General features: G+C 38.8%; 1 protein-coding gene across 1 annotated transcript; it reads left to right on the top strand.

The window, feature by feature from the left end:
- Positions 1-18: 18 nt before the first annotated feature.
- Positions 19-21,658, top strand: COQ2 (coenzyme Q2, polyprenyltransferase). Its single transcript, XM_033106804.1, has 7 exons — positions 19-290; positions 9,423-9,589; positions 13,560-13,681; positions 15,018-15,103; positions 17,017-17,150; positions 19,143-19,331; positions 21,126-21,658. The coding sequence occupies exons 1-7, from the start codon at positions 38-40 to the stop codon at positions 21,288-21,290; spliced, it is 1,116 nt and encodes a 371-aa protein (XP_032962695.1). The 5' UTR covers positions 19-37; the 3' UTR covers positions 21,291-21,658.
- The last annotated feature ends 1,415 nt before the right edge of the window (positions 21,659-23,073 follow it).

Below are 23,073 nucleotides of genomic sequence, written 5' to 3'. Positions count from 1 at the left end.
GACGTCAGGCCCCACGAGGCCACGCCTCCCAAGCGCCATGCTGAGCTTGGGCGGCGTGGGGCTCTCGCGGGGCCTGCGGGTCGTGACGCAGGCATGGCTGCGGGGCTCCTGCGGCCGCTCCCTGGCCCTCGCGCGCGCGGCTGGCGCGCCCCGCACGGGGGACTGGCGGCCCTCGGCGGGACAGGGGCCACGCCGGCGTCGGCTCAGCCTATCGGCCGCTGCGGTCGTGGACTCGGCGCCCCGCCCCCTGCAGCCCTACCTGCGCCTCATGCGGTTGGACAAGCCCATTGGTGAGTGCGGGCGCGCCGCGCGGGGGGTCCAGGCGGCTGCGAGCGTAAAGGAAATGGAGCCCCAAAGCCGGAGCTTGGCCTCCAGGCGCCGTGTACTCTTGAGACACTCGGGCCGGACGATCGCGGAAGTGATCTGCTTGCCTTCACGTCCCTCGGAATCCTGAGCGCTTGAGCCAGGCAAAATATGCTCTCCACAGTCCTTGTCTAAGGAGTGAATGGAGCAGAAGTTCTGTGCGTGTGAATCTGCATTTGCACAGATTTACAGTATTGGAGCACTTCCACATTCATGATGTTGGAGCCTTCCCCTAGTCCTGTAAGGCTCCCAAAACAAATAAGACAATAAAGACGCCGAGGGAATCAAGAGTCCAGGGCAGAGCCAGACCAGATGAACCTAGTGTTTTGATGCTGAATTCTAGCTCTTTGCCTTGCACCACTCATACCACAAAGGTTTAATTCATTTGAATGCAACACATACGGACTGCCTATTAGCCCGTAATTGCCTCCTGAGGATTTCCTTGACCTTCCTATTTATTTTTTAAAAATTTTTATTAAAAATATAGATAACATATTTATATGTGTTACATCTGTGTTAGTTTCAGATGTACATTTGAATGTTATTCAACATTTATATACCTAAAGAAGTGATCGCCCTGATAAGTCCAGTGACCATCTGACACCGTATCATACTATCACAATATTGTTGACTATATTCCCTATGCTGTATATTATTAATACACCCCCATGACTTATTTGTTCTATACCTGGAAATTTGGATCTTTTATTCCCCTTCACTCCCAATTTAAAAAAAATTTTCAATTACAGTTGACATTTAATATATTAATTTCAGGTGTACAACGTAGTGGTGAGTCATTTATATAATTTCAGAAGTGGTACCCCTGAGTAGTCTAGTACCCAGCTGGTACTATACATAGTTATTACCGTATTATTGACTATATTCCTTATGCTATACCCTACATCCCCATGATTACTGTGTAACAACCAATTTGTGCTTCTTAATCCCTTCCTCTTTTTCACCCACTCCCCAAACTACCCCCCTATCTGGCAACCATCAAAATGTTCTCTATATCATTGAGTTTGTTTATTTGTCTGTTTTATTCTTTAGATTCCACATATAAATGAAATAACATTGCATCTGCCTGACATACTCCACTCAGCACAATACCCTTCAGGTCCATCCATGCCCCCACAGATGGCAAGAACCCATTCCCTTACATGGCTGAGCAATATTCCATTGTATATATGTACCACCTCCTCTTTATCCATTTATCCATCAATGGACACCCAGGCTGCTTCCACATCTTGGCCATTGTAAACAATGCTGCAATGAACATATGGAAGCACATGTCCCCTCACATTACCGTGTTTCCCTGAAAATAAGACCTAGCCGGACCATCAGCTCTGATGTGTCTTTTGGAGCAAATATTGAAATAAGACCCGGTATATTATATTATACCAGGTCTCATATTAATTTTTGCTCCAAAGGACGCATTAGAGCTGATAGTCCAGCTAGGTCTTGTTTTCAGGGAAACACGGTAGCATTTTGGGTTTCTTCAGGTAAACACCCAGAAGTGGGATTACTGGGTTCTTTTTTGTCTCTTATTATAGCCTTTGTTTCAAATTCTATTTTGTCTGGTATAAGTATTGCTACCCCAGCTTTTATTTTTCATTTCCATTTTCATGAAATATCTTTTTCCATTCCTTTACTTTCAGTCTGTGTGTGTCTTTCAATCTGAAATGAGTCTCTTGTAGGCAGCATATGTAAGTATTCTTTTTTTTAATCCATTCAGCCACCTTATGTCTTTTGTTTGGAGCATTTAATCCATTTACTTTAAAGAAATTGTTAATTGATATGTAGTTATTGCCATTTTATTTTTCATACATTTTATCTTTTTTTGTTTGTTTGTTTTTGTTTTGTTTTTGTTTTTTGTTGTTTTTTTTTTTTTGTCTTTAAGATGTCCCTTGAGCATTCCTTGTAATACTGGTTTGGTATTGGTGAACTCCTTATGCTATTTCTTGTCTGGAAAGCTCTTTAGCTGTCCTTCAATTTTTTTAAAAAATAAATTTTATTGGGGGACAGTGTATTTCTCCAAGGCCAATCAGCTCCAAGTTGTTGTCCTTCAATCTAGTTGTGGAGGGCGCAGCTCAGCTCCAAGTTCAGTTGCCGTTTTCAGTCTTTATTTGCAGGGGGCACAGCCCACCATCCCATGCAGGAATTGAACCATCAACCTTGTTGAGAGCTTGCGCTCTAACCAACTGAGCCATCTGGCTGTGTCTTCTGGAAGCTCAGCGACAGCTCATTGTCTACTGGCCCATGTGCAAATCGAACCGGCAACCCTGTTGTTCAGAGCTTGTGCTCTAACCAACTGAGACGTTCTGCTGCCCCCTGTCCTTCAATTTTAAATGATAGCTTCGCTGGGTAGAGTAATCTTGGTTGTAGGTTCTTGCTTTTCATCACTTTGAATATTTCATGGCAATCCCTTCTGATCTGCAAAGTTTCTGTTGAAAAATCAACTGACAATCTTATGGGAGATTCCTTATAAGTAATTAGTTGCTTTTCTCTTGCTGCTTTTAGGATTCTCTTTGTCTTTACCCTTTGCCATTTGAATTATGATGTGTCTTGTTGTGCGCCTGTTTGGTTCATCTAGTTCAGGTCTCTGCACTTCCTGGGCTTGTATGTCCATTTCCTTTGCCAGGTTTTCAGTCATTATTTCTTCAAATAGGTTCTCAATTCCTTGCTTCCTCTCTTCTCCTTCTGGTTCCCCTCTGATACGAATGCTGTTGCACTTGATGTTGTCCCAGAGGTCCCTTAAGTGATCCTCGTTTTTTTCCTTTTGCTGTCCTACCTTGTCTTCCAAATCGCTGATTTGATCCTCTGCTTCATGTAGTCTGCTGGTGATTCCTTCTAGTGCATTCTTCACTTCGGTTATTGTATTCTTCACTTCTGACTGGTTCTTTTTTATGGTTTCTCTTTCTTTTTATGCTTGCTATCCCTGTTGAAGTTCTCACTAAGTTCTTTGAGCATCCCTGTAACCATTGTTTTGAACTCTGTATCTAGTAGGTTGCTTGCCTCAATTTTAGTTCTTTTTCTGGAGTTTTCTCCTGTTCTTTCATTTGGGAAACATTTCTTTGTTTTCTCATTTTGTCTGTTTTTCTGTGTTTGTTTCTATGTATTAGGTAGAACTGCTATGTCTCCCAGTCTTGGCTGGGTGGTCTTACGTAGTAGGTGCTCTGTGGGCCCAGTGTCAGTTCTCCCTGGTTACCTGCTGTGGGTGCTCCAGGAGTATCCCTTGTGTGGGTTGTGTGTGCCCTCCTGTTATGTTGAGCCTGGATTGGTATTAGCACATCAGTGGGTGGATTGACCCTCGGGCTGACTGGCTGTGGGTTTGGCCACATCCACAGCTTACAGGCTACTGTGTGGCGATCTTACCCCACTAAGCATGATTCACCCTAGCAGGCTCTGGTGCTTGTTGAGACTGCTCTTTAGGTGTGCTGCTTGTGGGGCTAGTTGGGTGGTGCTCTGCTGTGATGTGAAACCTCCAAGTTTATTGGTTCTGGGACTTCTTGGGAGGGGCTCTGGTGCAGGCCCAGGTCACCCATTGCCTGTGACCAGTCAGGGACTACCTGAAGGAGCTACAAAGTGAATGAACCATGGTTGATCTCTGCCTGTGCTAAACCTGGAGGTGCGTGGGAGAGGCCACACTGCGAACCAAGGATGGCTGCCTCCCGTACCACGCCTGGGGTACCTCTGCAAAAAGCCAGGATACCCGTAGGTCTCCTGCCACCTACCTGCTTCTTTAAGTTTCAGGCACTGATAAAGCCTCGTGCAGTACATGAGATGGGTTAGGCAGGGTCTCAAGAAGTCACCAGTGTAGGACTAGGTATGGTCACCAGGATAATGCAGATCCTAGTTTGGTGCCAGTGTGGGGCGTGGAGCTACTCAGCAAAAGTCTCAGAGCACACTGAGGCCAGTTGCTGCCCATCTCGGGCCTATAGACCCCTGATAGTTGTCCATGAAAGAGTGTGATACGGGCTGTCTGCTCTCTGAAAAAGTGCCTCTAGCATTGGGTGAGTTGGGTGAGGCAGGTGCCAAGGAGTTACCAGGGTGGAGTGAGTGTTACTTATCAGACCCATTTAAAATCAGATTTGGTCATGGTCATGGAGGAAGGGCTCAACACAGATCGGTTGTACCGACCACATGAGAGGAGGACCCCACACAGGGAAAATGGCAACTATCCCTCCAGTCCTCGCCTCAAGCCATATAACTCAGTCTCTTCCCATATGTCTCTGATGTCCCTCTGAGTCACTGTCCCTCCACCAGAGCCCAGGGTGAGTGCCTGCGAGCAAGTGAGTCTGTGTGCAGGACCCTTAAGAGGACATCTGGGTTTCCCACAGCCTACCATCCCTTCCAGATGATCAGATTCCCAACTGTTTTTTACAGCCAGAGGTTGTGCGGGCTCCTCTTCTTGGCACCAGTACTCTGGGCTGGAGAGCCTCATGTGGGGCTGGGACCCCTTGCTCCTCCAGGGGGAAACCTGTGACCAAGATAACCCTCCAGATTCTCAACCACCACATGTCAGTTTGGGGCCAGCCTCTTTCCGTGTCTCTGCCCCTTCTACCAGTCTTGATGTGGCTTCTTCTTCATATCCTTAGTTATAAAACTTCTGTTAATCTAGACTTCAGATGGTTTTCCAGTTTGGTTGTTTTATAATTTAGTTGTAATTTTAATGTGTTCATGGGAGGAGGCAAAATCACAGTGTTCATCTACTCTACCATCTTTGATCCTCCCCTCTGACCTTCGTATTTAAAATATCACCTACCACCTTGTTTCTATCCCTTCACTGCCCCCATTTTTCTTCATAGTACTTTCTACTAACTAACTTTATGCATTTATTGTTAATTGACTTCTCCAATACAATATTATAAGTTCCATATATATGGGATTTTTCCACCTAGTGCCTAGAACAGAGCCTGACAGTAGTACTGAATGAATTAATAAATTACCACAACATGGCCTAGCCTTGGGGATAGAAAGAGGTATGGAAGCTCCCTGCTCTCCCTAGAGCACAAAACTAGACTCCCAGTCTAGTTGAAAAAGTTGATATAAATGATATAGATAGTACAGCAGAAAAGAGAGTAATTACTGTGAATCTTAATTGCTGGAAAAAGTCAAGAAAAAAGTGTACCTCAAAGACAAGTAGATTTTTCGCAGAAGAGGGACGAGATCTTAATTGGTGGGGGAAATATTTTTGCAAAGACTTGAAGGTGGAGTGTTAGAACACTTAAAAATATGAGCTGATCTGGAACCCCATGTGCATGTAGCAAGTAGTGGGAGTCCAGCCTGGTTAAGAACGACTTCAGAAGGATGGACAATGGCAAAGGAGGGGTGGCGGTTGAATTCCAGGTAACCCAGATGGTGACATTTGCCACTGCAGTGTATGGAACTGCATTGAAATGCATAGATACATTTTCTCTACCTTTTCCCAGCCAAGGCCCCAAATTAGGCCTTGTTTTTGGTATTCTAGGCTTATGCACTACCTGTTTGGGATTAGAGCACCAAGAGTTTGTAACAATCAAGAATTAAAGTATAAAAGCAAAATAAATGGTGGGAACAGCCTTGCCATCATGAACCATTGCATTTTGGGGCCAGATACAAGTTGATAGGCATAAATTTCCAAGCCCAGTTCTAATCTGAAGCCTAACTATCATTATGTTCTTGGGGTCTGTGTCATGGAGCTGCAGTGTAGGCTTACAGGTATTGAAGACAGATCAATAGCTGCTGTTATTCCCATTTCCATAAACCTCTGGCTTCTCCTTTAGTGGCTAGACCCCATCACATAAGAAGCTATAAAGGAGTTTTACATAAAGCTGGAGCCAGACCTCCTGGGTTTGAGTCTTCACTTTGCCCATTTGAGAGACCTCGACTAAGTTACTTTTCCTCTCTGGGCCTTCATTTCTCATCTATAAAATTAAGATACTAACAATACTGCCTTTATAAGGTTACCATGAGAATTCATTAATATATGTCAAATCTTTAGAACAGTGCCTGACATAAGTGCTCAAGAATGTTAGCCAATATTACTTGAGAAGTGAAAATTGGAGAAGATTGGGTAATAGTTACTATGTACCGTGTTTCCCCGAAAATAAGACCTAGCCGGACAAGCAGCTCTAATGCATCTTTTGGAGCAAAAATTAATATAAGACCTGGTCTTATTTTACTATAAGACCCGCTCTTACATAATATAATATAACATAACATAACATAACATAGTATAGTATAATGTAATATAATATAACATAATGCCAGGTCTTACATTAATTTTTGCTCCAAAAGACGCATTAGAGCTGATTGTCCAGCTAGGTCTTATTTTCAGGGAAACAGGGTATGGTAAAAGATAACAGCCTGTGTGCTTTGGTTCTTACTGAGGTGATGATTGAAGGATTTTTAAGACAATTTATTAATAGTTCTGTGTTGCAGTTCATTAAACATTTTTTGAGCCCCTGTGTATGCCAGGAGCAATAAATTGACAGCAGTATAATCCAGGTTTGATATTTCTTTATTTAAATTCTTTTGCGGGATGATTTTATGTTCATTGTTTTACTTTGTTGAAGTTTAATCTTGTTATCTTCATAAACCAAAGTGTGTTTTATTGTTTTTCAGAATGAATTACATACAACTTCTTTCAAATAGGCCATGAACTATTGTTTCAGAAAGTTTCAGCAGGTGGCACTCTTTCCACTAAATTGGTGGTATAATTTTTATTTTACTGAATTTATGGGTGATTATGTTGTCTTAAGGATAATGTGTAATTAGTGACTGACTCTTAGACTCCATTTATCCCGGTTCTTTGGTCTGCCCATCACCTATCAAAACTTGATAATTGTCTTAATCTCCCACAGAGTTTTCCCTTTTTCTACAGTAAACATTTCTTTCTAAAACCTCTCTGTATCCTCCCCACCTCTGCATCTTTCTTCATGGAATAAAATACAATGAAAGTGTCATAGGGGAGACAAAAAAATGTTGCTGAGAGTCAGGAAGGCAAAAATAAGAATTTAAGGGTATGTGGAGATTTAGGTGTGCAGAGTGATGATAGCAGTGGCCTTCGGACAGACTGGAGCCAGAATGCCTGGATTTCAATTCCAACTCTGCCACGTTTTGCCTGTGTGGCCTTGGGCATATTACTTTCTCTATGCTTCAGTTCCTGTATTTGTTAAATGGGTATAATAAAAATAATGTCTATATCATAGATTTGTTGTGAGAATCAAAAGTGTTATATGACAACACCTGGCACACAGTGAGCACTATGTATTTATTATTATTGTTTTTATTTTCATCGTCACCAATATCATCTTCTCATAGCAACTCTGACCTGTAGATATTCTTTCCCCTCATTCATAGATGAGGAAGAATGAACCTTAAAGTTTAATGTACTTTAGCATCTGGCAGATTCTAAGTGGAAACATGTTCCAATCGAGAGCAACGTATTGTGCCAGAAAGCACTGAGCTTATACAAAGACTGCAGCAGGGGAGCCCCTGAAACAAGGGATGATATTCACGTAACTGATTACAGTATGTTGTTATAATGTTCTATTATTAGTGATTGTTGTTAATTTCTTACTGTGCCTAATTTATAAATTAAACTTTATCATAGGTGTGTATGTCTGTATATGGAAAAACGTAGATATAGGACTCAGTGCTATCCATGGGTTCAGGCGTCCACTGGGGGACTGGGAACGTATCCCCGGTAGATAAGGGGGGACTACTGTATTTGGTTTTAGCTTAATTCATCTAGTTTATGGGCTAAGTGCCAGGAACTAATCCCATTTGTGTGTATAGTTGTAAAATATTTAAAAAACAGTACACTAGTAATCTCCCTACCCCAAAACCATTTTATTGTATTATATTAATAACAGTAAAGAAAGTTTTACTATTTTGAGCAGGTAATACATGCATATGATACAAAATTCAGAAGATAACAACAGTGTAGAGTGAAAACTAAGTCTCCCACCCTTATCTCCCAGCCAACCAGTTACCCTCCCCCAAAGACAGCTATCATCAGTTTCTGATATAGCCTTCCCAACATGGTCTATGAACATACTAACATTCAAATGTATGTGTGTTTTTTTTTTTTTTTTTTTTTTTTTTTTTTTTATTGAGGAAGGGGAACATGACTTTATCAGGGAACAATGTGTACTTCCAGGACTTTTTCCAAGTCAAGTTGTTGTCCTTTCAATCTTAGTTATGGAGGGTGCTGTTCAGCTGCAAGTTGTTGTCCTTTCAGTCTTAGTTGTGGAGGGCGCAGCTCAGCTCCAGGTCCAGATGCTGTTGTTAGTTGCAGGAGGCACTGCCCATCATCCCTTGAGGGAGTCGAACCAGCAACCTTGTGGTTGAGAGCCCATTCTCCAACCAACTAAGCCATCCGGGAGGCAGCTCAGCTCAAGGTACCATGTTCAATCTTAGGTGCAGGGGGTGCAGCCCACCATCCCTTGCAGGAGTCGAGGAGTCGGACCAGCAACCTTGTGGTTGAGAGCCCACTGGCCCATGTGGGAACCGAACAGGCAGCGTTTGGAGTTAGGAGCACGGAGCTCGAACCGCCTGAGCCACCAGGCCGGCCCCACCAATGTATGTGTTTTATATGTGTGTGTGTGCGGGCACACACACACACACACACTAAAAATTTTCAGGTTCTCTTCCTTAAGGGTTGGGCCATTTTGTAACTTCATCAGATATACATGAAAGTATCCCACTTTCCAGCTGTGTTGTCAGACTTTGGGTTTTGCCAGTCTGATGGGTGAAAAATGTTAACTCAGTGTGTATTTCAGTCAGTTATCTTTTCATATGTATAAGAGCCATTCATATTACTTTCTGTGAAGTTCTATCATGTTTTTTGTCCGTTTTTTAGTTGGACTACTTATTGATCTCTCTTCAGTTTCTAAGAACCCTACATAATACGGAGAATAATCCTTTGTGAGGAGTTGCAAATTTATTGTCTCAGTTTTGTCATGTGTTTTTAACTTTGTGTTTTTTACTTCTTTGGGATGCGGTGTTTAAACAAATGAAAACAGTTAACTAACTTAAATTTGTACCTTTTCTGTCTTTTTATTTTTGCTTAGGAACCTGGCTGCTGTATCTGCCATGTACCTGGAGCATTGGTTTGGCAGCTGAACCAGGCTGTTTTCCAGATTGGTATATGTTATCCCTCTTTGGCACTGGAGCTGTTCTGATGCGTGGAGCAGGCTGTACTATTAATGACATGTGGGACCGGGATTACGATAAAAAGGTAGTTTCGTCCTGGAAAGGAACAGAGAGGCTCCTCTCAATTTTGCAGAGTAACATGGTGCCATTACGTTTGAACGCCACATCAAGCAACAGGATCATTTAGTGTCCTCACTGCAATCCAGCATGAGCAGTGCCCATATCAGTTGAACAGCTGGTGTTACAAATTGCAGTGTACTTCCTTTCTCGACACAAGAGCGGCCATGGGGGAAAGGTGTGCACTTCATTTTTACAAAATGAATTTGTTAAGATTTAGAAGGCTGCTGTAAGGATGTTAGGAGTGAAGGTAAAAAGTCCATCTGAACCTTTGCGTGTCTAAAAGAATTGTCATCCCTTCCTTTGAGATAGATGTTGGAGCCATACTATTCATATGTAAATCAAATCTTAATTTAGATGAACCAACGCAGCCCTATTAGCATTTGCTATAATTATTTCTTCATAAAACATAATTATATCCTTTTTTGTGCTTTAAAAAAAACACTTGTTTATTCTGAAAAATTCATACAGTATAGAAATAGAAAGGAGAGAAAGGGCAAGTCCTCCTTATCTTCTCCCCCAAACCCCGGGAGAAAACTCCAGTTAAAGTTTGATATATTATACTCCTCTGGATTACTTTCTATGCATATTCTAACACGTGTATAATTACTTCTTTGTTCCTCAACAGACCATTATTTTCTCAAGGGAAAGGTTATCTTGTTTGCCTTTTATCCTAGCAACCATGCTATAACAAGTACAAGATCATTAAGTACTTGAGTGAATAATCAAGTAAACTTTCAATTTAAAAGAAACCCATGGTAAAGTATATAAAATAAATAATCTTACATGTACATTGATATAAAGTTAATAATCATTTTTAGTGTGTCTTTCACGTAAGTCTAAAGATTCCTTAAACAAGGTACACCTAAAATGATTTTTAATTTATAGAATAGTATCACAATATGTTTTTTAATTCAAAACACATTTATTGAATACTTGCTGTGTGTGAGACACTGTGATAGGTTCTCGGATTTCATGGGTGAAAGAACATTCTGACCTCACAGTTTAGTCGTTATAACACATCAGCACTATCATATGGTGTCCACGAGGGGACTTACTGAAGACCACTTGCCTTAGCCTACGGGAGCAGCTCAGAGAGGACTCTCGGGGTGACCTTTGAACTGTGTCAGAATAGGATAAGAAGAAAAGGGTGTGCTGGAGGGTGAAGGTACAGAGGCATGGCTTTGAGATAAAGTATATTATGCTTGACAACTTGAACCCTGAGATTTTCTTATGGCTGCAGAATAGGATAATGGCCGAGTGGCAGGAACTGCATGGAGAAGCCTCTCTGTGCCCCACTGACCCAGTGGGGATGCCTTGATCCATGCCGGGAGATGCATACTTTTTTGATTTGGGGGTTCACACATCCTGGTCGGTATTTCATTCTGCATCACAATGTGAATGAGGCTTCTGGTATATATCATTTCAAAATAATTCTTGAACATGTTTGGAGCAGCTAATATCCAAATACTAGTTGTCATATTGTACGGTAGTTTTGCAATATGTTACCCTTGGGGGAACTTGATGAAGGATGCATGGGATCTATATTTTTTAAAAACAGAGATTTAAAAAAATGATTGCATGTGAATCCAGTTACCTCAAAAGAAAAAGTTTAATTCAATAATATATTCAAACCAACAAACTTTTTCCACTTTTTTAATTAACAAAATATGACCATTTTAGTTCCCTCTTAAGTGATTTTTTCCTCCCTAGATAAAAGGGAACTGATTATATATCTTACGTCTTCCCCATTCTACTTTCCCTTGATTAGAAGACTCTAGATTCTATATTGATTTACAACACAGTACGTAAATGAGTGTTTTATAGCTATTGAGGTGGTTTTGCTAACATGAATTTTAAAATGTTATATGCATCTCTTTTAAAGGATGAGTTAAAAAGCTTGGCCAAATGGTAATGCTTACCTCACAGTTTCTTAAAGGCTACATATCATTAAGGATATGTTTCTGGCTCAAGATTTTAAGTGAGTTGCTATTAGGGTATCTGAGTTAAGCGTGTTCTGTTGATGTATATAATCTAGCCATGTGATAAACATTAGGTCCATAAACATTGAAATAATCTCAATGCACAGGTATTAATGATTTGGTTTTGTAAGCTGTGAGCATTCTGGTTTCATAAAAACGACATAGAATATGTTTGATCATCATGTTACATGATTTTTAGTGTTTTGATGGAGTGCCTATTTATTTTCATCTTTCAAATTTAGCTAGGTAAGTATTACGGTACTGAAGGGGCCGTGTGGTCTTGTGGTTAGTCGTGTGGTTAGTGGAACACGACTGACTTGCTATGGTGCTACCTGTGACTTTGGAAAGTTATTGAACAAATAAATATTATTTGTTCAGATAAGTTTCCTAAAGCTTAGAAGTAGCAAGACCTTGTGAGTGGTTAAAAGACAGGGTTATGAGGATTCAATGATACGATGTGACGCCTCATATATAGTTCTTAGTGGTGAGTGACACATTGTAAACACTCAGCTGCTAATTGGAATAATCACAACATCCTGAAACCCATATAAGAACATAAATATTATTTCCAATAGAAATTACAGGAACCAAGTCCAGGACAGAAGATCCAGTCTGGCACTTTAAGCTGAATAAATCATTGTAGTTTGACAAGCTGTTTTATTGCAGAGAAGCATGCTATAAATAGGGTCAGCAAAATTTTTTTGTAGAGAGTCAGGTAATAAATATTTTAGGCTTCGTGGGCCGTGCCGTCTTTGTTACAACTGCTTGACTCTGTTGGAGTGTGAAAGCAGCCATACACAATATGTAAACAAATAATGTGTCTCTTTTTCAATAAAACTTTATTTTTGGACACTGAAATTTGAATTTCATATTATTTTCATGTGTCACATTTTCTTAAAATTTATTTTCAACCATCCGAAAAAGTGAAAACCAGTTTTAGCTCACAGGCCGTACAAAAACAGGCAGTAGGCTAGATTTGGTTCACAGCCCATTGTTTGCTAACCCTTGATATAAATCATACAAAAATATGGTATATTAAATATAGGTAATATTTGTTGCATACCTATATGCTTCAGACACTGCATTTACTCTATGAGGTAGGTGCTATTATTACCTCTCTTTGTTCTTTTTCTCCTTCTCTCCTTCGCTCCTTTAATAGGTAAGTAACCTAAGCCCAAGAGAGGTTAGTAATTTGCCAAAATTCACAAAGCTAGTAAGTGATGGGATTGGATTCAAATTTTGGGGGGCTCTCTGATCCCAGATCCTGAGCTTTTTACTTTTAACAATGTTGAAAATTATTTGTGGTTGAGTTTAGAATAATCACATTTTGTAATCTCTTGGAAAGAAAAGAACAAATTAATATATATTATTTGTTCACACAATTGCTGTCTGTTCATATTCTTACAGTGTGTTTGCCCTTTATATTTGGGTTTAGCTAATATAAAATAACAGACCCATTCCTAAGTACCCTGGCAGAAGCTCTCCCACTCTCCCACTTTCAAATCCAGGTAATCTGTCTCCTTTCTTTCTCCACATCTGATTTCTGATTGCAGTGCTTAGACATTCATGAGATTACCAGCCATATTGAACATGCACTGCAATTTTCTCTTTCCTGAGAATACTCATTATCATTGTCTCTCTTTTCTCTATGGAAATTGAACATAATACTTGCTAAACTGGGTAGTTAAATAACTAGATAAGGAAGTTGCTTTGTTTTGTTTGGAGATGGGGATGGGAGATGGAAGTAAAGGGGGATGAGTGGTGGGAATTTTTAGTTCTTTTCAAAGCTATTTTAAATGTCAAGTTTTGATTCTTGGCAGTACTTTCCAAAGTTGATTTCACCTTTTATTCACAATTCTGCCTTAATGCTTACCTTGGGCCAGTCTCCTGAGGGAATGTTTAAAGAAATAGTTGAGCCATTACACAACACTAAGGTATCTGTTTTTATGTGTTAAGGTTGCAAGAACAGCAAGTCGTCCAATAGCTGCTGGAGACATTTCAACTTTTCAATCCTTTGTTTTCCTTGGGGGACAGCTGACCTTGGCGCTGAGTATTCTTCTGTGTCTGAATTACTACAGGTACAGTAAATGTGTTTTTCATAATCACATATAAAATCTCTCCTTTGAAGTGGAAGAAGTAAGAATAAAATAAAATTGAAGTACCTTTATCACAAAGTTGTTCATTGGCTACCTATCGAGCATCTGTAAATTAGCAAGTGTAAGTCACCACACATTGTAAAATCAAGAATGCTTTCAGCTAAAGGAATTAAGAGCTCAGCATTTAATTTATTCGGAACCACCTTCAGTACTTGCCCTGCATATTCCTCAGGGACACAAGGCACTTCATAGGTTTTCTAGATGCATGAGTGAATGTGTGTGTATAGACCTGTATGTTTAATTTTACTCACCCTGATAGTATCTCTGAAGTACATAGAAGCAGAAGTGATTATATTGCAAAAAGAGGAACCGGTCTTTCCCAGAGTCATGTTCCTAATCCATGACAGAATAAAAAGTGAAAGAACTCATTCCTGTGTCTCTTAAACAGAGACAGAATTAAACTTCTGTGCATCAGATGGCTGATTACAAAGTGCTTCAATAAGACAAAAACGAGGAGGAAGTCAGCAAATAAGCATTCCTTTATAGAGAACAGACTTAATTGTATATGTTGCCTTGCTAGCATCAGTCATATGAACACTTTGGAAGGTTATTCCTGGAAGGGTGGTGTTAGGTGAGCTTTGAGGAACGTCGTAAGTTATCATCCTTTCATAGAGGCTCATCCTCTTCTAGAGAAATAATACCCTGTTGTACAAATAGGGAGAGATATCTTGACTCTAATTCTCTGTCAGGATGTCTCAGTTTACTAACTGTCTTAATGTTTGAGCACAGAATTTAGAGAGGCAGTAGCATATGGTGGGTAATAAGTTGGTCTCTGCCTTAGGTTTGAATCCTGGCCTGACTACTGACTAGGTGTATGACAGTTGGCAAATTACTTCATCTCTTTGTGCTTTAGTTTCTTCATCTGCAAAAAACAAGTAGAATAAAACCAACCTCTTAAGGTTCTGGTGGTGATTATAATGAGTTAATATATATATAGCAGTTAGAGCAGTGCCTAATCCGTGAAAGCACTATATGTGTTGGCTATTGTTATTTTGTTTGGTTGTTTTATAACACTTAAAATATAAATGTACACTTGAAACCTATGTAATTTTACTAACCAATGTCACCCCAATAAATTTAATAAAAAACTATTTTCTAATCACCCTTTATCCTAATCAAAGTCCAGGAAGAGAAATTTACATAACAAACAGTGTAATTTAAGATAAATCATTTTCCCAATTAGTGTTACTATTGTTGTCTTAGTTATTTGTAATCTAAAAATGCTATTAATCTTTTTAATGGTTTTTCTTGATTTCAGTATAGCTCTAGGAGCAGCATCCCTACTTCTTGTCATCACCTACCCACTAATGAAAAGAATTACATACTGGCCTCAATTAGTCTTGGGTGAGTTTGAAATAAGTATTTCCTTTGATGCATACACATTGTATATATTTATGATATATCTGAAACTATACCTTCAGATATAATATCATACGGATATATAATGTGTTGGAGATAAAATGTCAAGTCAGTCATGAAATTTTCCAAACCAAGAATAGATTTTCATGTTTTAAAAGGCAATTAGCATTTCTATTGGCTAAAAAATCTTGCATATTTAATAAAATTGTCATCATTATTATTTGCCAAAGTGCTCTTTTTAAACTCTAAGTATGTCGTGAAGAAAAAAATTAGCTGCCTTTACCCTACCGTTCTTTTTTAGGATGTTGATCTATATGCCCTGATGACCTCGGGGACCAGAGTAGAAAGAAAAAGCACCCTGAGCAGGAGAACAAAGGTTAACGTGTGTGAGATCGCTTAGATGGCTTCACCAGGCTCCCTTTCTGTAAAGCCTTCCTTAGACCTCCCAGGAACAAGTTACAGCATGTAGGCTCAGGCTCCCACAGCACGCTGACATGGCACTTATTCGTTTCAACAGTATTAATTCAACAAGAAAATATTGAAAGCCTTCTCTGTCTCCCCATTAATAAATTGTAAATGCCTAAAAGAAAAGGCATTCTTTACATATGGATGGTCCAGCATCTAACATAGTACTTGCTACATCACAGGAATTCAATAAATGTTTGTTAGTAGAAAGAGAGGAAGATGGGTAAGTAGGTAAGTCAGTCTATTGCAAAAATATTTACTAGTCTTTTCTATTCTATTCCTAGATTAATTTAAGAGTGTTCTTAGAACTATTCTAGTTCTTTGAACTATTTTTTTTCCAGTAAATAAAAGAACCAAAAGACACTCCAAGAATCAATCTGAGCCTTACTTGGAAAATTGTGGTTGAATATTTACCTTTTTTGTAAGATTCTCTCATTCACTGTTATGTTTCTTTTTATTATTAAAAAAAATAGGACATTATATTCTCAACTGACTTGGGGAATCTTTTGGTAAAAGAAGGATATGCATTTCCTATCTTAAGATAATATTAAGAAAGCTGGATACTCGTATTTACTTCAAATATTTATTGGACACCTGACTTTTACTTTGTGCCAGGAATTGCATCAGGTACTAAGAAAATAAAAGTGACTAACATTCCTTCACATTCACCATCTTGAAGGAACTCGAGAAGAAGACAGTAGATAAACAGGCCATTCCAGGGCATTGTACTGGCCTGCATGCGTGCTGTGTGAACACAAAGGAGAGGCCCTTCGTCAGTTGAGAGATTCTGAGTGGAAATTGGCAACATAGGAGGAGAAAAAGGGTTTCTGAGAAAAGACGTTTGGGACCCACTGAGTTTGAGGTACTTGAGGGACTTGCAGGTACAGATGTCCACCAGACAGTTCAGTATCTAGTCCGAAGCTTAAGGAAGCGATCAGGCTTGTACATAGAGATTTAGGAGTTGATAGCATATAGATGTTTACAGTCCTCAGAGAGGATGGGCTTATGGAATAAATAAGGATTCCTGTCTATACTCTTGTTTCTGTAGCTTACAGGAGAAGTGCAGTGATAATGGAGAGATCACAGGATTTTGACTTAGGTCTAAGTTCAGTCCCCAGCATCTGCCATTTATGGGCTGTGCCAGGCATCATACTAAGTAAGATAAACATTCTCATGAAACTGATCAGGGTTTCTATCAGCTATATTATTTTAATTGTGAATTAACCTCTCTAAACTTGTTTTCGTTTTTCTAAAGTGTAGCTAATAACTACCACAGAGAGCTGAGAGAATTTAAGGAAGAAATGTATTAGAAAAGAGCGTACACAGAGCCTAATATACAGAAGCACTTAATACATGCTGATGCCCCTCTCCTTCCCTTTGGAATTCTGAAGTACATCTAGACTTTTCCTCTCTTTCTGTTTTACTCATTGTAGGGTTGACTTTTAATTGGGGAGCATTACTTGGATGGTCTGCTATCAAGGGCTCCTGTGATCCATCTGTTTGCCTGCCTCTTTATTTTTCTGGAATTATGTGGACTCTAATATATGATACTATCTATGCCCATCAGGTAAAGAAATACCATCTTTTTTCTTAACTTTGGTTTAGTTGTTTTTTTAAAAAACTTTAAGAACCTAATTAAAGGGAAAGTATTTTTTTCTAAAAGAAAATCATTCACACTTCCATGGTGCCAGCAAAATACTTCTCTGTGATGTGTACATATATTTGCCAAAGAGATAAACTCATTTATTTTATTTACAACAATTTAAATAATATTTACTATATGCCAGGTATTGTTTTAAATACTTTACAAATACTAATTTAATCCTCATAACAACCTGCAAGGAAGGTACTTTTATTATCCTCATTTTACAGGTGAGGAAACATGTAGAGAAGTAGTTTGTCCATGTCACACAATTAGTGGATGGCAGAGCTGAGATTTGAACCCAGACAGTTTGCAGAGTCTGTGCTTTTAACCACTACACTCTCCTGCCCTTTTGTCAATGCCTCTAATCATTGTACTAGGCAGCTTTTGCTACCTAGTATAGATAATATATATTTTCCCTTATTTTTACCTATTTTTTGTCATTATATTTTTAAGACTGCACGGTAGTCCATTGATTTAATATGCCATAATTTTTTTTAAGTTAACAATTTGTCTATTTTGGCCATTTCAGTTGTTTCTGAGTTTCCGCAATTATAAATAACATTCTAATTACTAATGTTTTTATGACTATGAACTTTCCGAGTAAATTTTTAGGAGTGGTGTTACTAAGTTACTAAGGATATAAACATTTTTATAGTTTTCAATATTGCCCTTTTTTTAAGTTTAATAAAAAAATCCTTTTTTGCTTTTCTTGGTTTATTCTTAATTTTCCTTTTATGTTTATGAACTTTGTAAAAAAGGTTTTTTTCTCAATATTTTCTGAAATATAATTATGTATTCTCAATCCTTAAAGAATATGTCATAATTTAATGAAATTTTTTCTAATATTTCAGTCTGGATCTCATCCTGCTTTCTGTCATTAATCCCTTTCCACCACTACATTTATATTATCGTGAAAAAGTTTGCCAGATCTATAATAAGCCTGATTTCCTGAAGTGAAACGTGACTAGCAGTTTAGAAACTTGACTGACCATACTTTCTGCAGTAAACTCTGGAACCAGTGGTCAGGATAATGGTACTCTAATTAGATTAACTTCTTTAGTAAAACACCACGTTCTCATTGACACTTTTGTGGTCCACATAATTAAAAACGCAGTTTGTACCCTCAAGGTGCTTGCAGTCTGAAAGGAAAAACATACACACACCCCACACTCATTTTCACTTGGACTGGGGACTCCAAAAGATAGCTGTCTGCCTGCAGGTGGGTGCAGAGCTCAGCATGCAGCCCCTGATACCACAGGACCGTAATTACAACAAGTATATGGAAATGCTTACAAATAATGTTGCTGGAGGAGACCAGTCAGCTAGATGTGAGTGTATCATCAAAACCTAGCTCTATGTAAACAGGAAGGATTTGAGGGTAAGAGGAAAGGAATAAATTGAGCTAGAAGTAAAAGTGAATGGATATGGTTAGATAGTAAGTGACCATTTTCTACATCTGTGATTTTTGTCAAGATGGAAACTAAAATGTATGGGAAATTATTGAGCTTTAAGAACTCTGGCAAGGAGGAGCTATGTGAAGAATTGGAGTTGAGTTTTACATCTAATGTAGTAAAAGTATAGTTAAAAGTCGTTGTAAGGTTATAAGAAATACAATGACTTGTAGAAATAGAGCTGGAAGATAATTTTAGCAGTAACATTTAACTTTGATTTGGCCTGCATATTCATTACAGATCAACACATGTTTCTGAGTTAACTGTCATCTTTCACAGTTCATGGTGTGTCTTTATGTTTCTATATCAATGTTCTTTAAAAGACAATTTCCTCTGGAATTAGATAGGGTTGATGATTGCACAACCTTGTGAATACACTAAAACCACCGAACTGTATACTTCAAAATGGTAAATGTTATGGTATGTCAATAAAAGCAGACCATTTCTTATTTTCTGATGTTAGGACAAGAGAGATGATGCTCTGATTGGCATTAAGTCCACGGCTCTGCTGTTCCGTGACAAGACCAAGCAGTGGCTGAGTGGCTTCAGTGTGGCGATGCTGGGAGCCCTGAGCCTGGTGGGAGTGAACAGTGGTCAGACCGCGCCCTACTACACGGCTCTGGCTGCTGTCGGAGCCCATCTAGCTCACCAGGTTCGACCCTCTTATTTTTCCCCTCATTTTTCTTGGTATAAATTATAAATACTATTTAAACAAAGCGACCTCTGTGTTTCATAGCAGGATACTTCAAACACACACTTGGCTTGTACGGCCTTGAACCGGCCCCTCCCCTGCCCCAATTTATCATCTAGAAGAGATAGCTGTATTATTTTAGAGAAGTAATGTAAAACTAAACAGATATTTTCTCCTCTGATTTTTCTAGAATTAGTTCTGATTTATGTCTGGAAAAATTTCAGTGGTGTCCGAACGTTGTGGGTTGAGCTGAATTACTCTGAAAGCAACTGATCAACACAGCTATTTTAAAAATGTAGACTTCTAGTGATGATGGTTAGCAAACTAATTATTCATAGGTTTGGGTCCCACTCGCATAGAGACGAAGGCCAGATAAGTCATGAAATGGTACCATGTCAGTTCTGCCTAAATAGTAGGAAACTGTCAACACCCCAACCCCTACAAGCTTATATTGGGAATCCACAATATTGATTTTTGTAAAATGAATGAACTAAATCTAATTTTAATTAAGTAGATTGCTTATAAATAGAAAGTATTTTTGCATCGGTGTTACCATTTTATTTTACCAGAATTGAACAGATGTTAGTGAATCTATATTTAGATCTATTTTATACAGATTATTGCAAGTTATCAGTGTAAGCAAGACTTGCATCACGTATGAAGGAAACAAAAATCCAATCTCCATAAAGTAAATCCCATACTGTATCACCTTCATTGTTTTCTTCAGTAGGGAAGCTAAAAGATATGAATTGGTGATTCTCCAGATTTCATCATTTTCCTCCTCAGAATTTCTCAGCATCCCCTTTGATCATAATTCAGTTCCATGAGGTTGTCCTCATCAGTTGATTACCTGGTCAGAATAAGCAATATTTAAGTACCTGGATATTATCAGAGAAAGGAAAAAATTAGGACCATCAAATAGTGTAACAGATATTTGGTACCCACTTTATATTCGCAAGTGCATTTGTGGTCCTCTCTCGAGTCCTTGGCACAGTATTTTAAGATGGACATAGCCTTCCAGTGTTTGAAAAGAAAGGAAATCATGATGATTTTAAGTGTACAGGCCATATAAGAAATAGTTGGATGCAGATGCTTAAGCCTAGGGAAGAGCAAGACAGGGGCATGCAACTGTCCTGGTATGTTTGCAGGACTACCATGGAGAAAAGGGAGTATGTCCTAGGTCACCAGCTGCAAATCTAGGTCTCTAGATTCCCTTCTCTATGTGGGCACGATAGGAGGGAGGTTTACACATGTATGGAGGTATTTTGGGTTATCATGAATAAACTGGGAGGGCTCAGTACAGGCGCTGAGTGGGTGAGGGCCAGGTATATTAAGTATCTTTCAACGCACTAAACAGCCCTGCACAATGGAGTTGTCCTGCCCAAATGTGACTTGTTCTCCTTTGAGAAACACCATTCTGAAGAATAAAGCTAGAACTAGAAGGTAGGAGCTGTAGGGAGTAGGTTTGAGATCATTCAGTAAAAGGAAGAGCTTTCTAAATAAAACTGAAAATAGCATGAGTTGCCTCTGAAAGCATTCATGCACCCCTCATGGGGAAGTTTTTAGGACACAGCTTAGCTGATACCCAGTGAGAGATACGGTAGATTTTGTCTACATTGGGAAACCGTTTGGGGTACATTAAAGGCTTCCCATTGCTCAAAGTTCTATAACAGGGCTATTCTCAGTATTGATATGTTTAATGGTGATGCCAAAAGTCCATACTCGGTACTAATGCAGCATTGTGTTCTTTTACAGATTTACAGTCTAGACATCCACAGACCTGAGGATTGTTGGGATAAATTTGCCTCCAACCGAACAATAGGACTAATGGTTTTTTTAGGGATTGTCCTCGGGAACTTGTGGAAGGAAAAGAAGACAGATGAAACGAAGAAAAATATAGATAGTAAAATAGAAAATTAGCAAATGAAGTTTATCTAGGAATTTTTAATACAAACTTTTACAAAACACTCTCGGATCTTGTTACCATATAATTAGATTTGAATAAGCAGTCTTATGATATGTTAAAGAATTAAGAACCAGAAGATGAAGAGTTATTTGCCTGGATTTTATCTCAAATATTTACTAGCAAAATTTTTCCCCTGTCACAGGGACTTTTCAGGATTTGAGATGATCTTGAATATTTAAATTGCTGCATTCTTCTCATTACAGTTCTCATCTGTAGTTATGGGAACCGTATGCATTTTGGCACTTTAAAAGAAATCATGTGTATCTCATCTAAATGAATGTAGGAAAATGGATTCTTTTTTAGGGAAAAATAAAAGCTACTACAGAAAGTTGGGGTTTATTGTTCTTTATTGTGACCTTTACTCCCTGCCAGAAGCTGTAATTCAGAAAACCATTCTGGTTTTTATCTTTTAGGAGAGTTTAAGTAAGTAAAATACTTCACCTGCTATTCCCATACGGAATACTGTTGTTACCAACCCTCACATTTATTTGGGAAATCCAGGGTGTTCAGCCATAGTGACCAGAACGAGCAGGCAGTCACCAGAGACTAATTCCTATTTATTTATTTTTTTTATCTTATCTGCTTGTAATTCATAGGATTTACAATGAATCATAATTGTCATAGGATAGTAACATATTGGTTAAGTGTGCTGTTTCTTCCCTTGCCCCCTCCAGAATGTTCTCAACACAGCAGCCGAATGATTTTCTTCCAACCTATGTAAGGCCATGTCATTCATCTGCTCAAAACCCTCCATGATCTTCCCAGGGCATTCGGTACAAACAAAGCCCTATCACCTGCTAGGCCCTCCATGATCTAACTACTCTTACAACCCTTTTCTAGCCCCGCCGACCTCCTCACTGTCCCTCAGGCAGGACAGACTCCTACCCCAGGGCCTTTGCATTTACAGTTCCCTTTGCCTGGAATGCTGTGCTTTAGTTATGTCTTAGTCCTCACTGCAGGTCTTTTCGTAAATATTACCTTCTTGAGGAGGCTTCCTAGCCATTGTTTCTAAAATTTCATATACAAATACTACCTGTACTTCCCATCCTCTTGCACTTTATTGTTTTTTTTCTCTTCAGAACTTACCACTATTAATCTAAAATATATTTTACTTGATTTAAGTGGCTCTCCTTAAGGGAAGAGAGGGTGTAGGGAGGCAGTCATTTGTGTATGTGGGTTCTGAGCGGCTCTAAACACTAAATTGCATAATGATGATGATGATACAGTTGAAATAGAGCACTTACATATGCCAGGAACTGATAAATAAAGGAAAATGTATTTAACTGTTGACTTAGTAAATACTGAGCCACTGAGCACGACTGTTTAGACTTAGGACAGGAGTAGCAGCAGTTATTCTACTAGTAGCAGCAATGAGTTGAAGAGAAGAAAAAGAAATGTACCCTACTTTTAGGGACTCATGGCTGGATTCTATTTTATCTAATTCCAATATAGCACCAAGAATAGATAAAATTTAAATCTATGTTAATTTCTGCTTTCTTACAAATGTCCTATATATATTTTTTTCCTTTGGAAGAGACTTATTTAGCAAATTTACACAATTTTTCTAGAAAACGTAATAAAATACGGAATTTAAGCAGGTGGAGGGATATCTTCAACAAAAAAGAGTGAGAGGAAAAAAATTGGGCTTAGAATAGGGGTATGCCTCTTTTAAAATATTTTTTAAATTTTTTAATTAAAGTTGACAGTATTATTAGTTTCAGGGGTACGATACAGTGA

This window comes from Rhinolophus ferrumequinum, chromosome 5, assembly GCF_004115265.2.
Source record: "Rhinolophus ferrumequinum isolate MPI-CBG mRhiFer1 chromosome 5, mRhiFer1_v1.p, whole genome shotgun sequence".
Lineage (NCBI taxonomy): Eukaryota > Metazoa > Chordata > Mammalia > Chiroptera > Rhinolophidae > Rhinolophus > Rhinolophus ferrumequinum.
Note: the sequence above shows the minus strand (reverse complement) of the source record. Positions and strands in the feature narration are given on the sequence as shown.

What these genes read in the sequence shown, in the direction of transcription:
- COQ2 (XM_033106804.1), top strand. Translation starts at nt 38, where the DNA reads ATGCTGAGCTTGGGCGGCGTGGGGCTCTCGCGGGGCCTGCGGGTCGTG. An exon ending in CTGGCCTCAATTAGTCTTGG is followed by an intron (nt 15,104 to 17,016) that starts GTGAGTTTGAAA and finishes TACTCATTGTAG; the next exon opens with GGTTGACTTTTAATTGGGGA. An exon ending in ATACTATCTATGCCCATCAG is followed by an intron (nt 17,151 to 19,142) that starts GTAAAGAAATAC and finishes TTCTGATGTTAG; the next exon opens with GACAAGAGAGATGATGCTCT.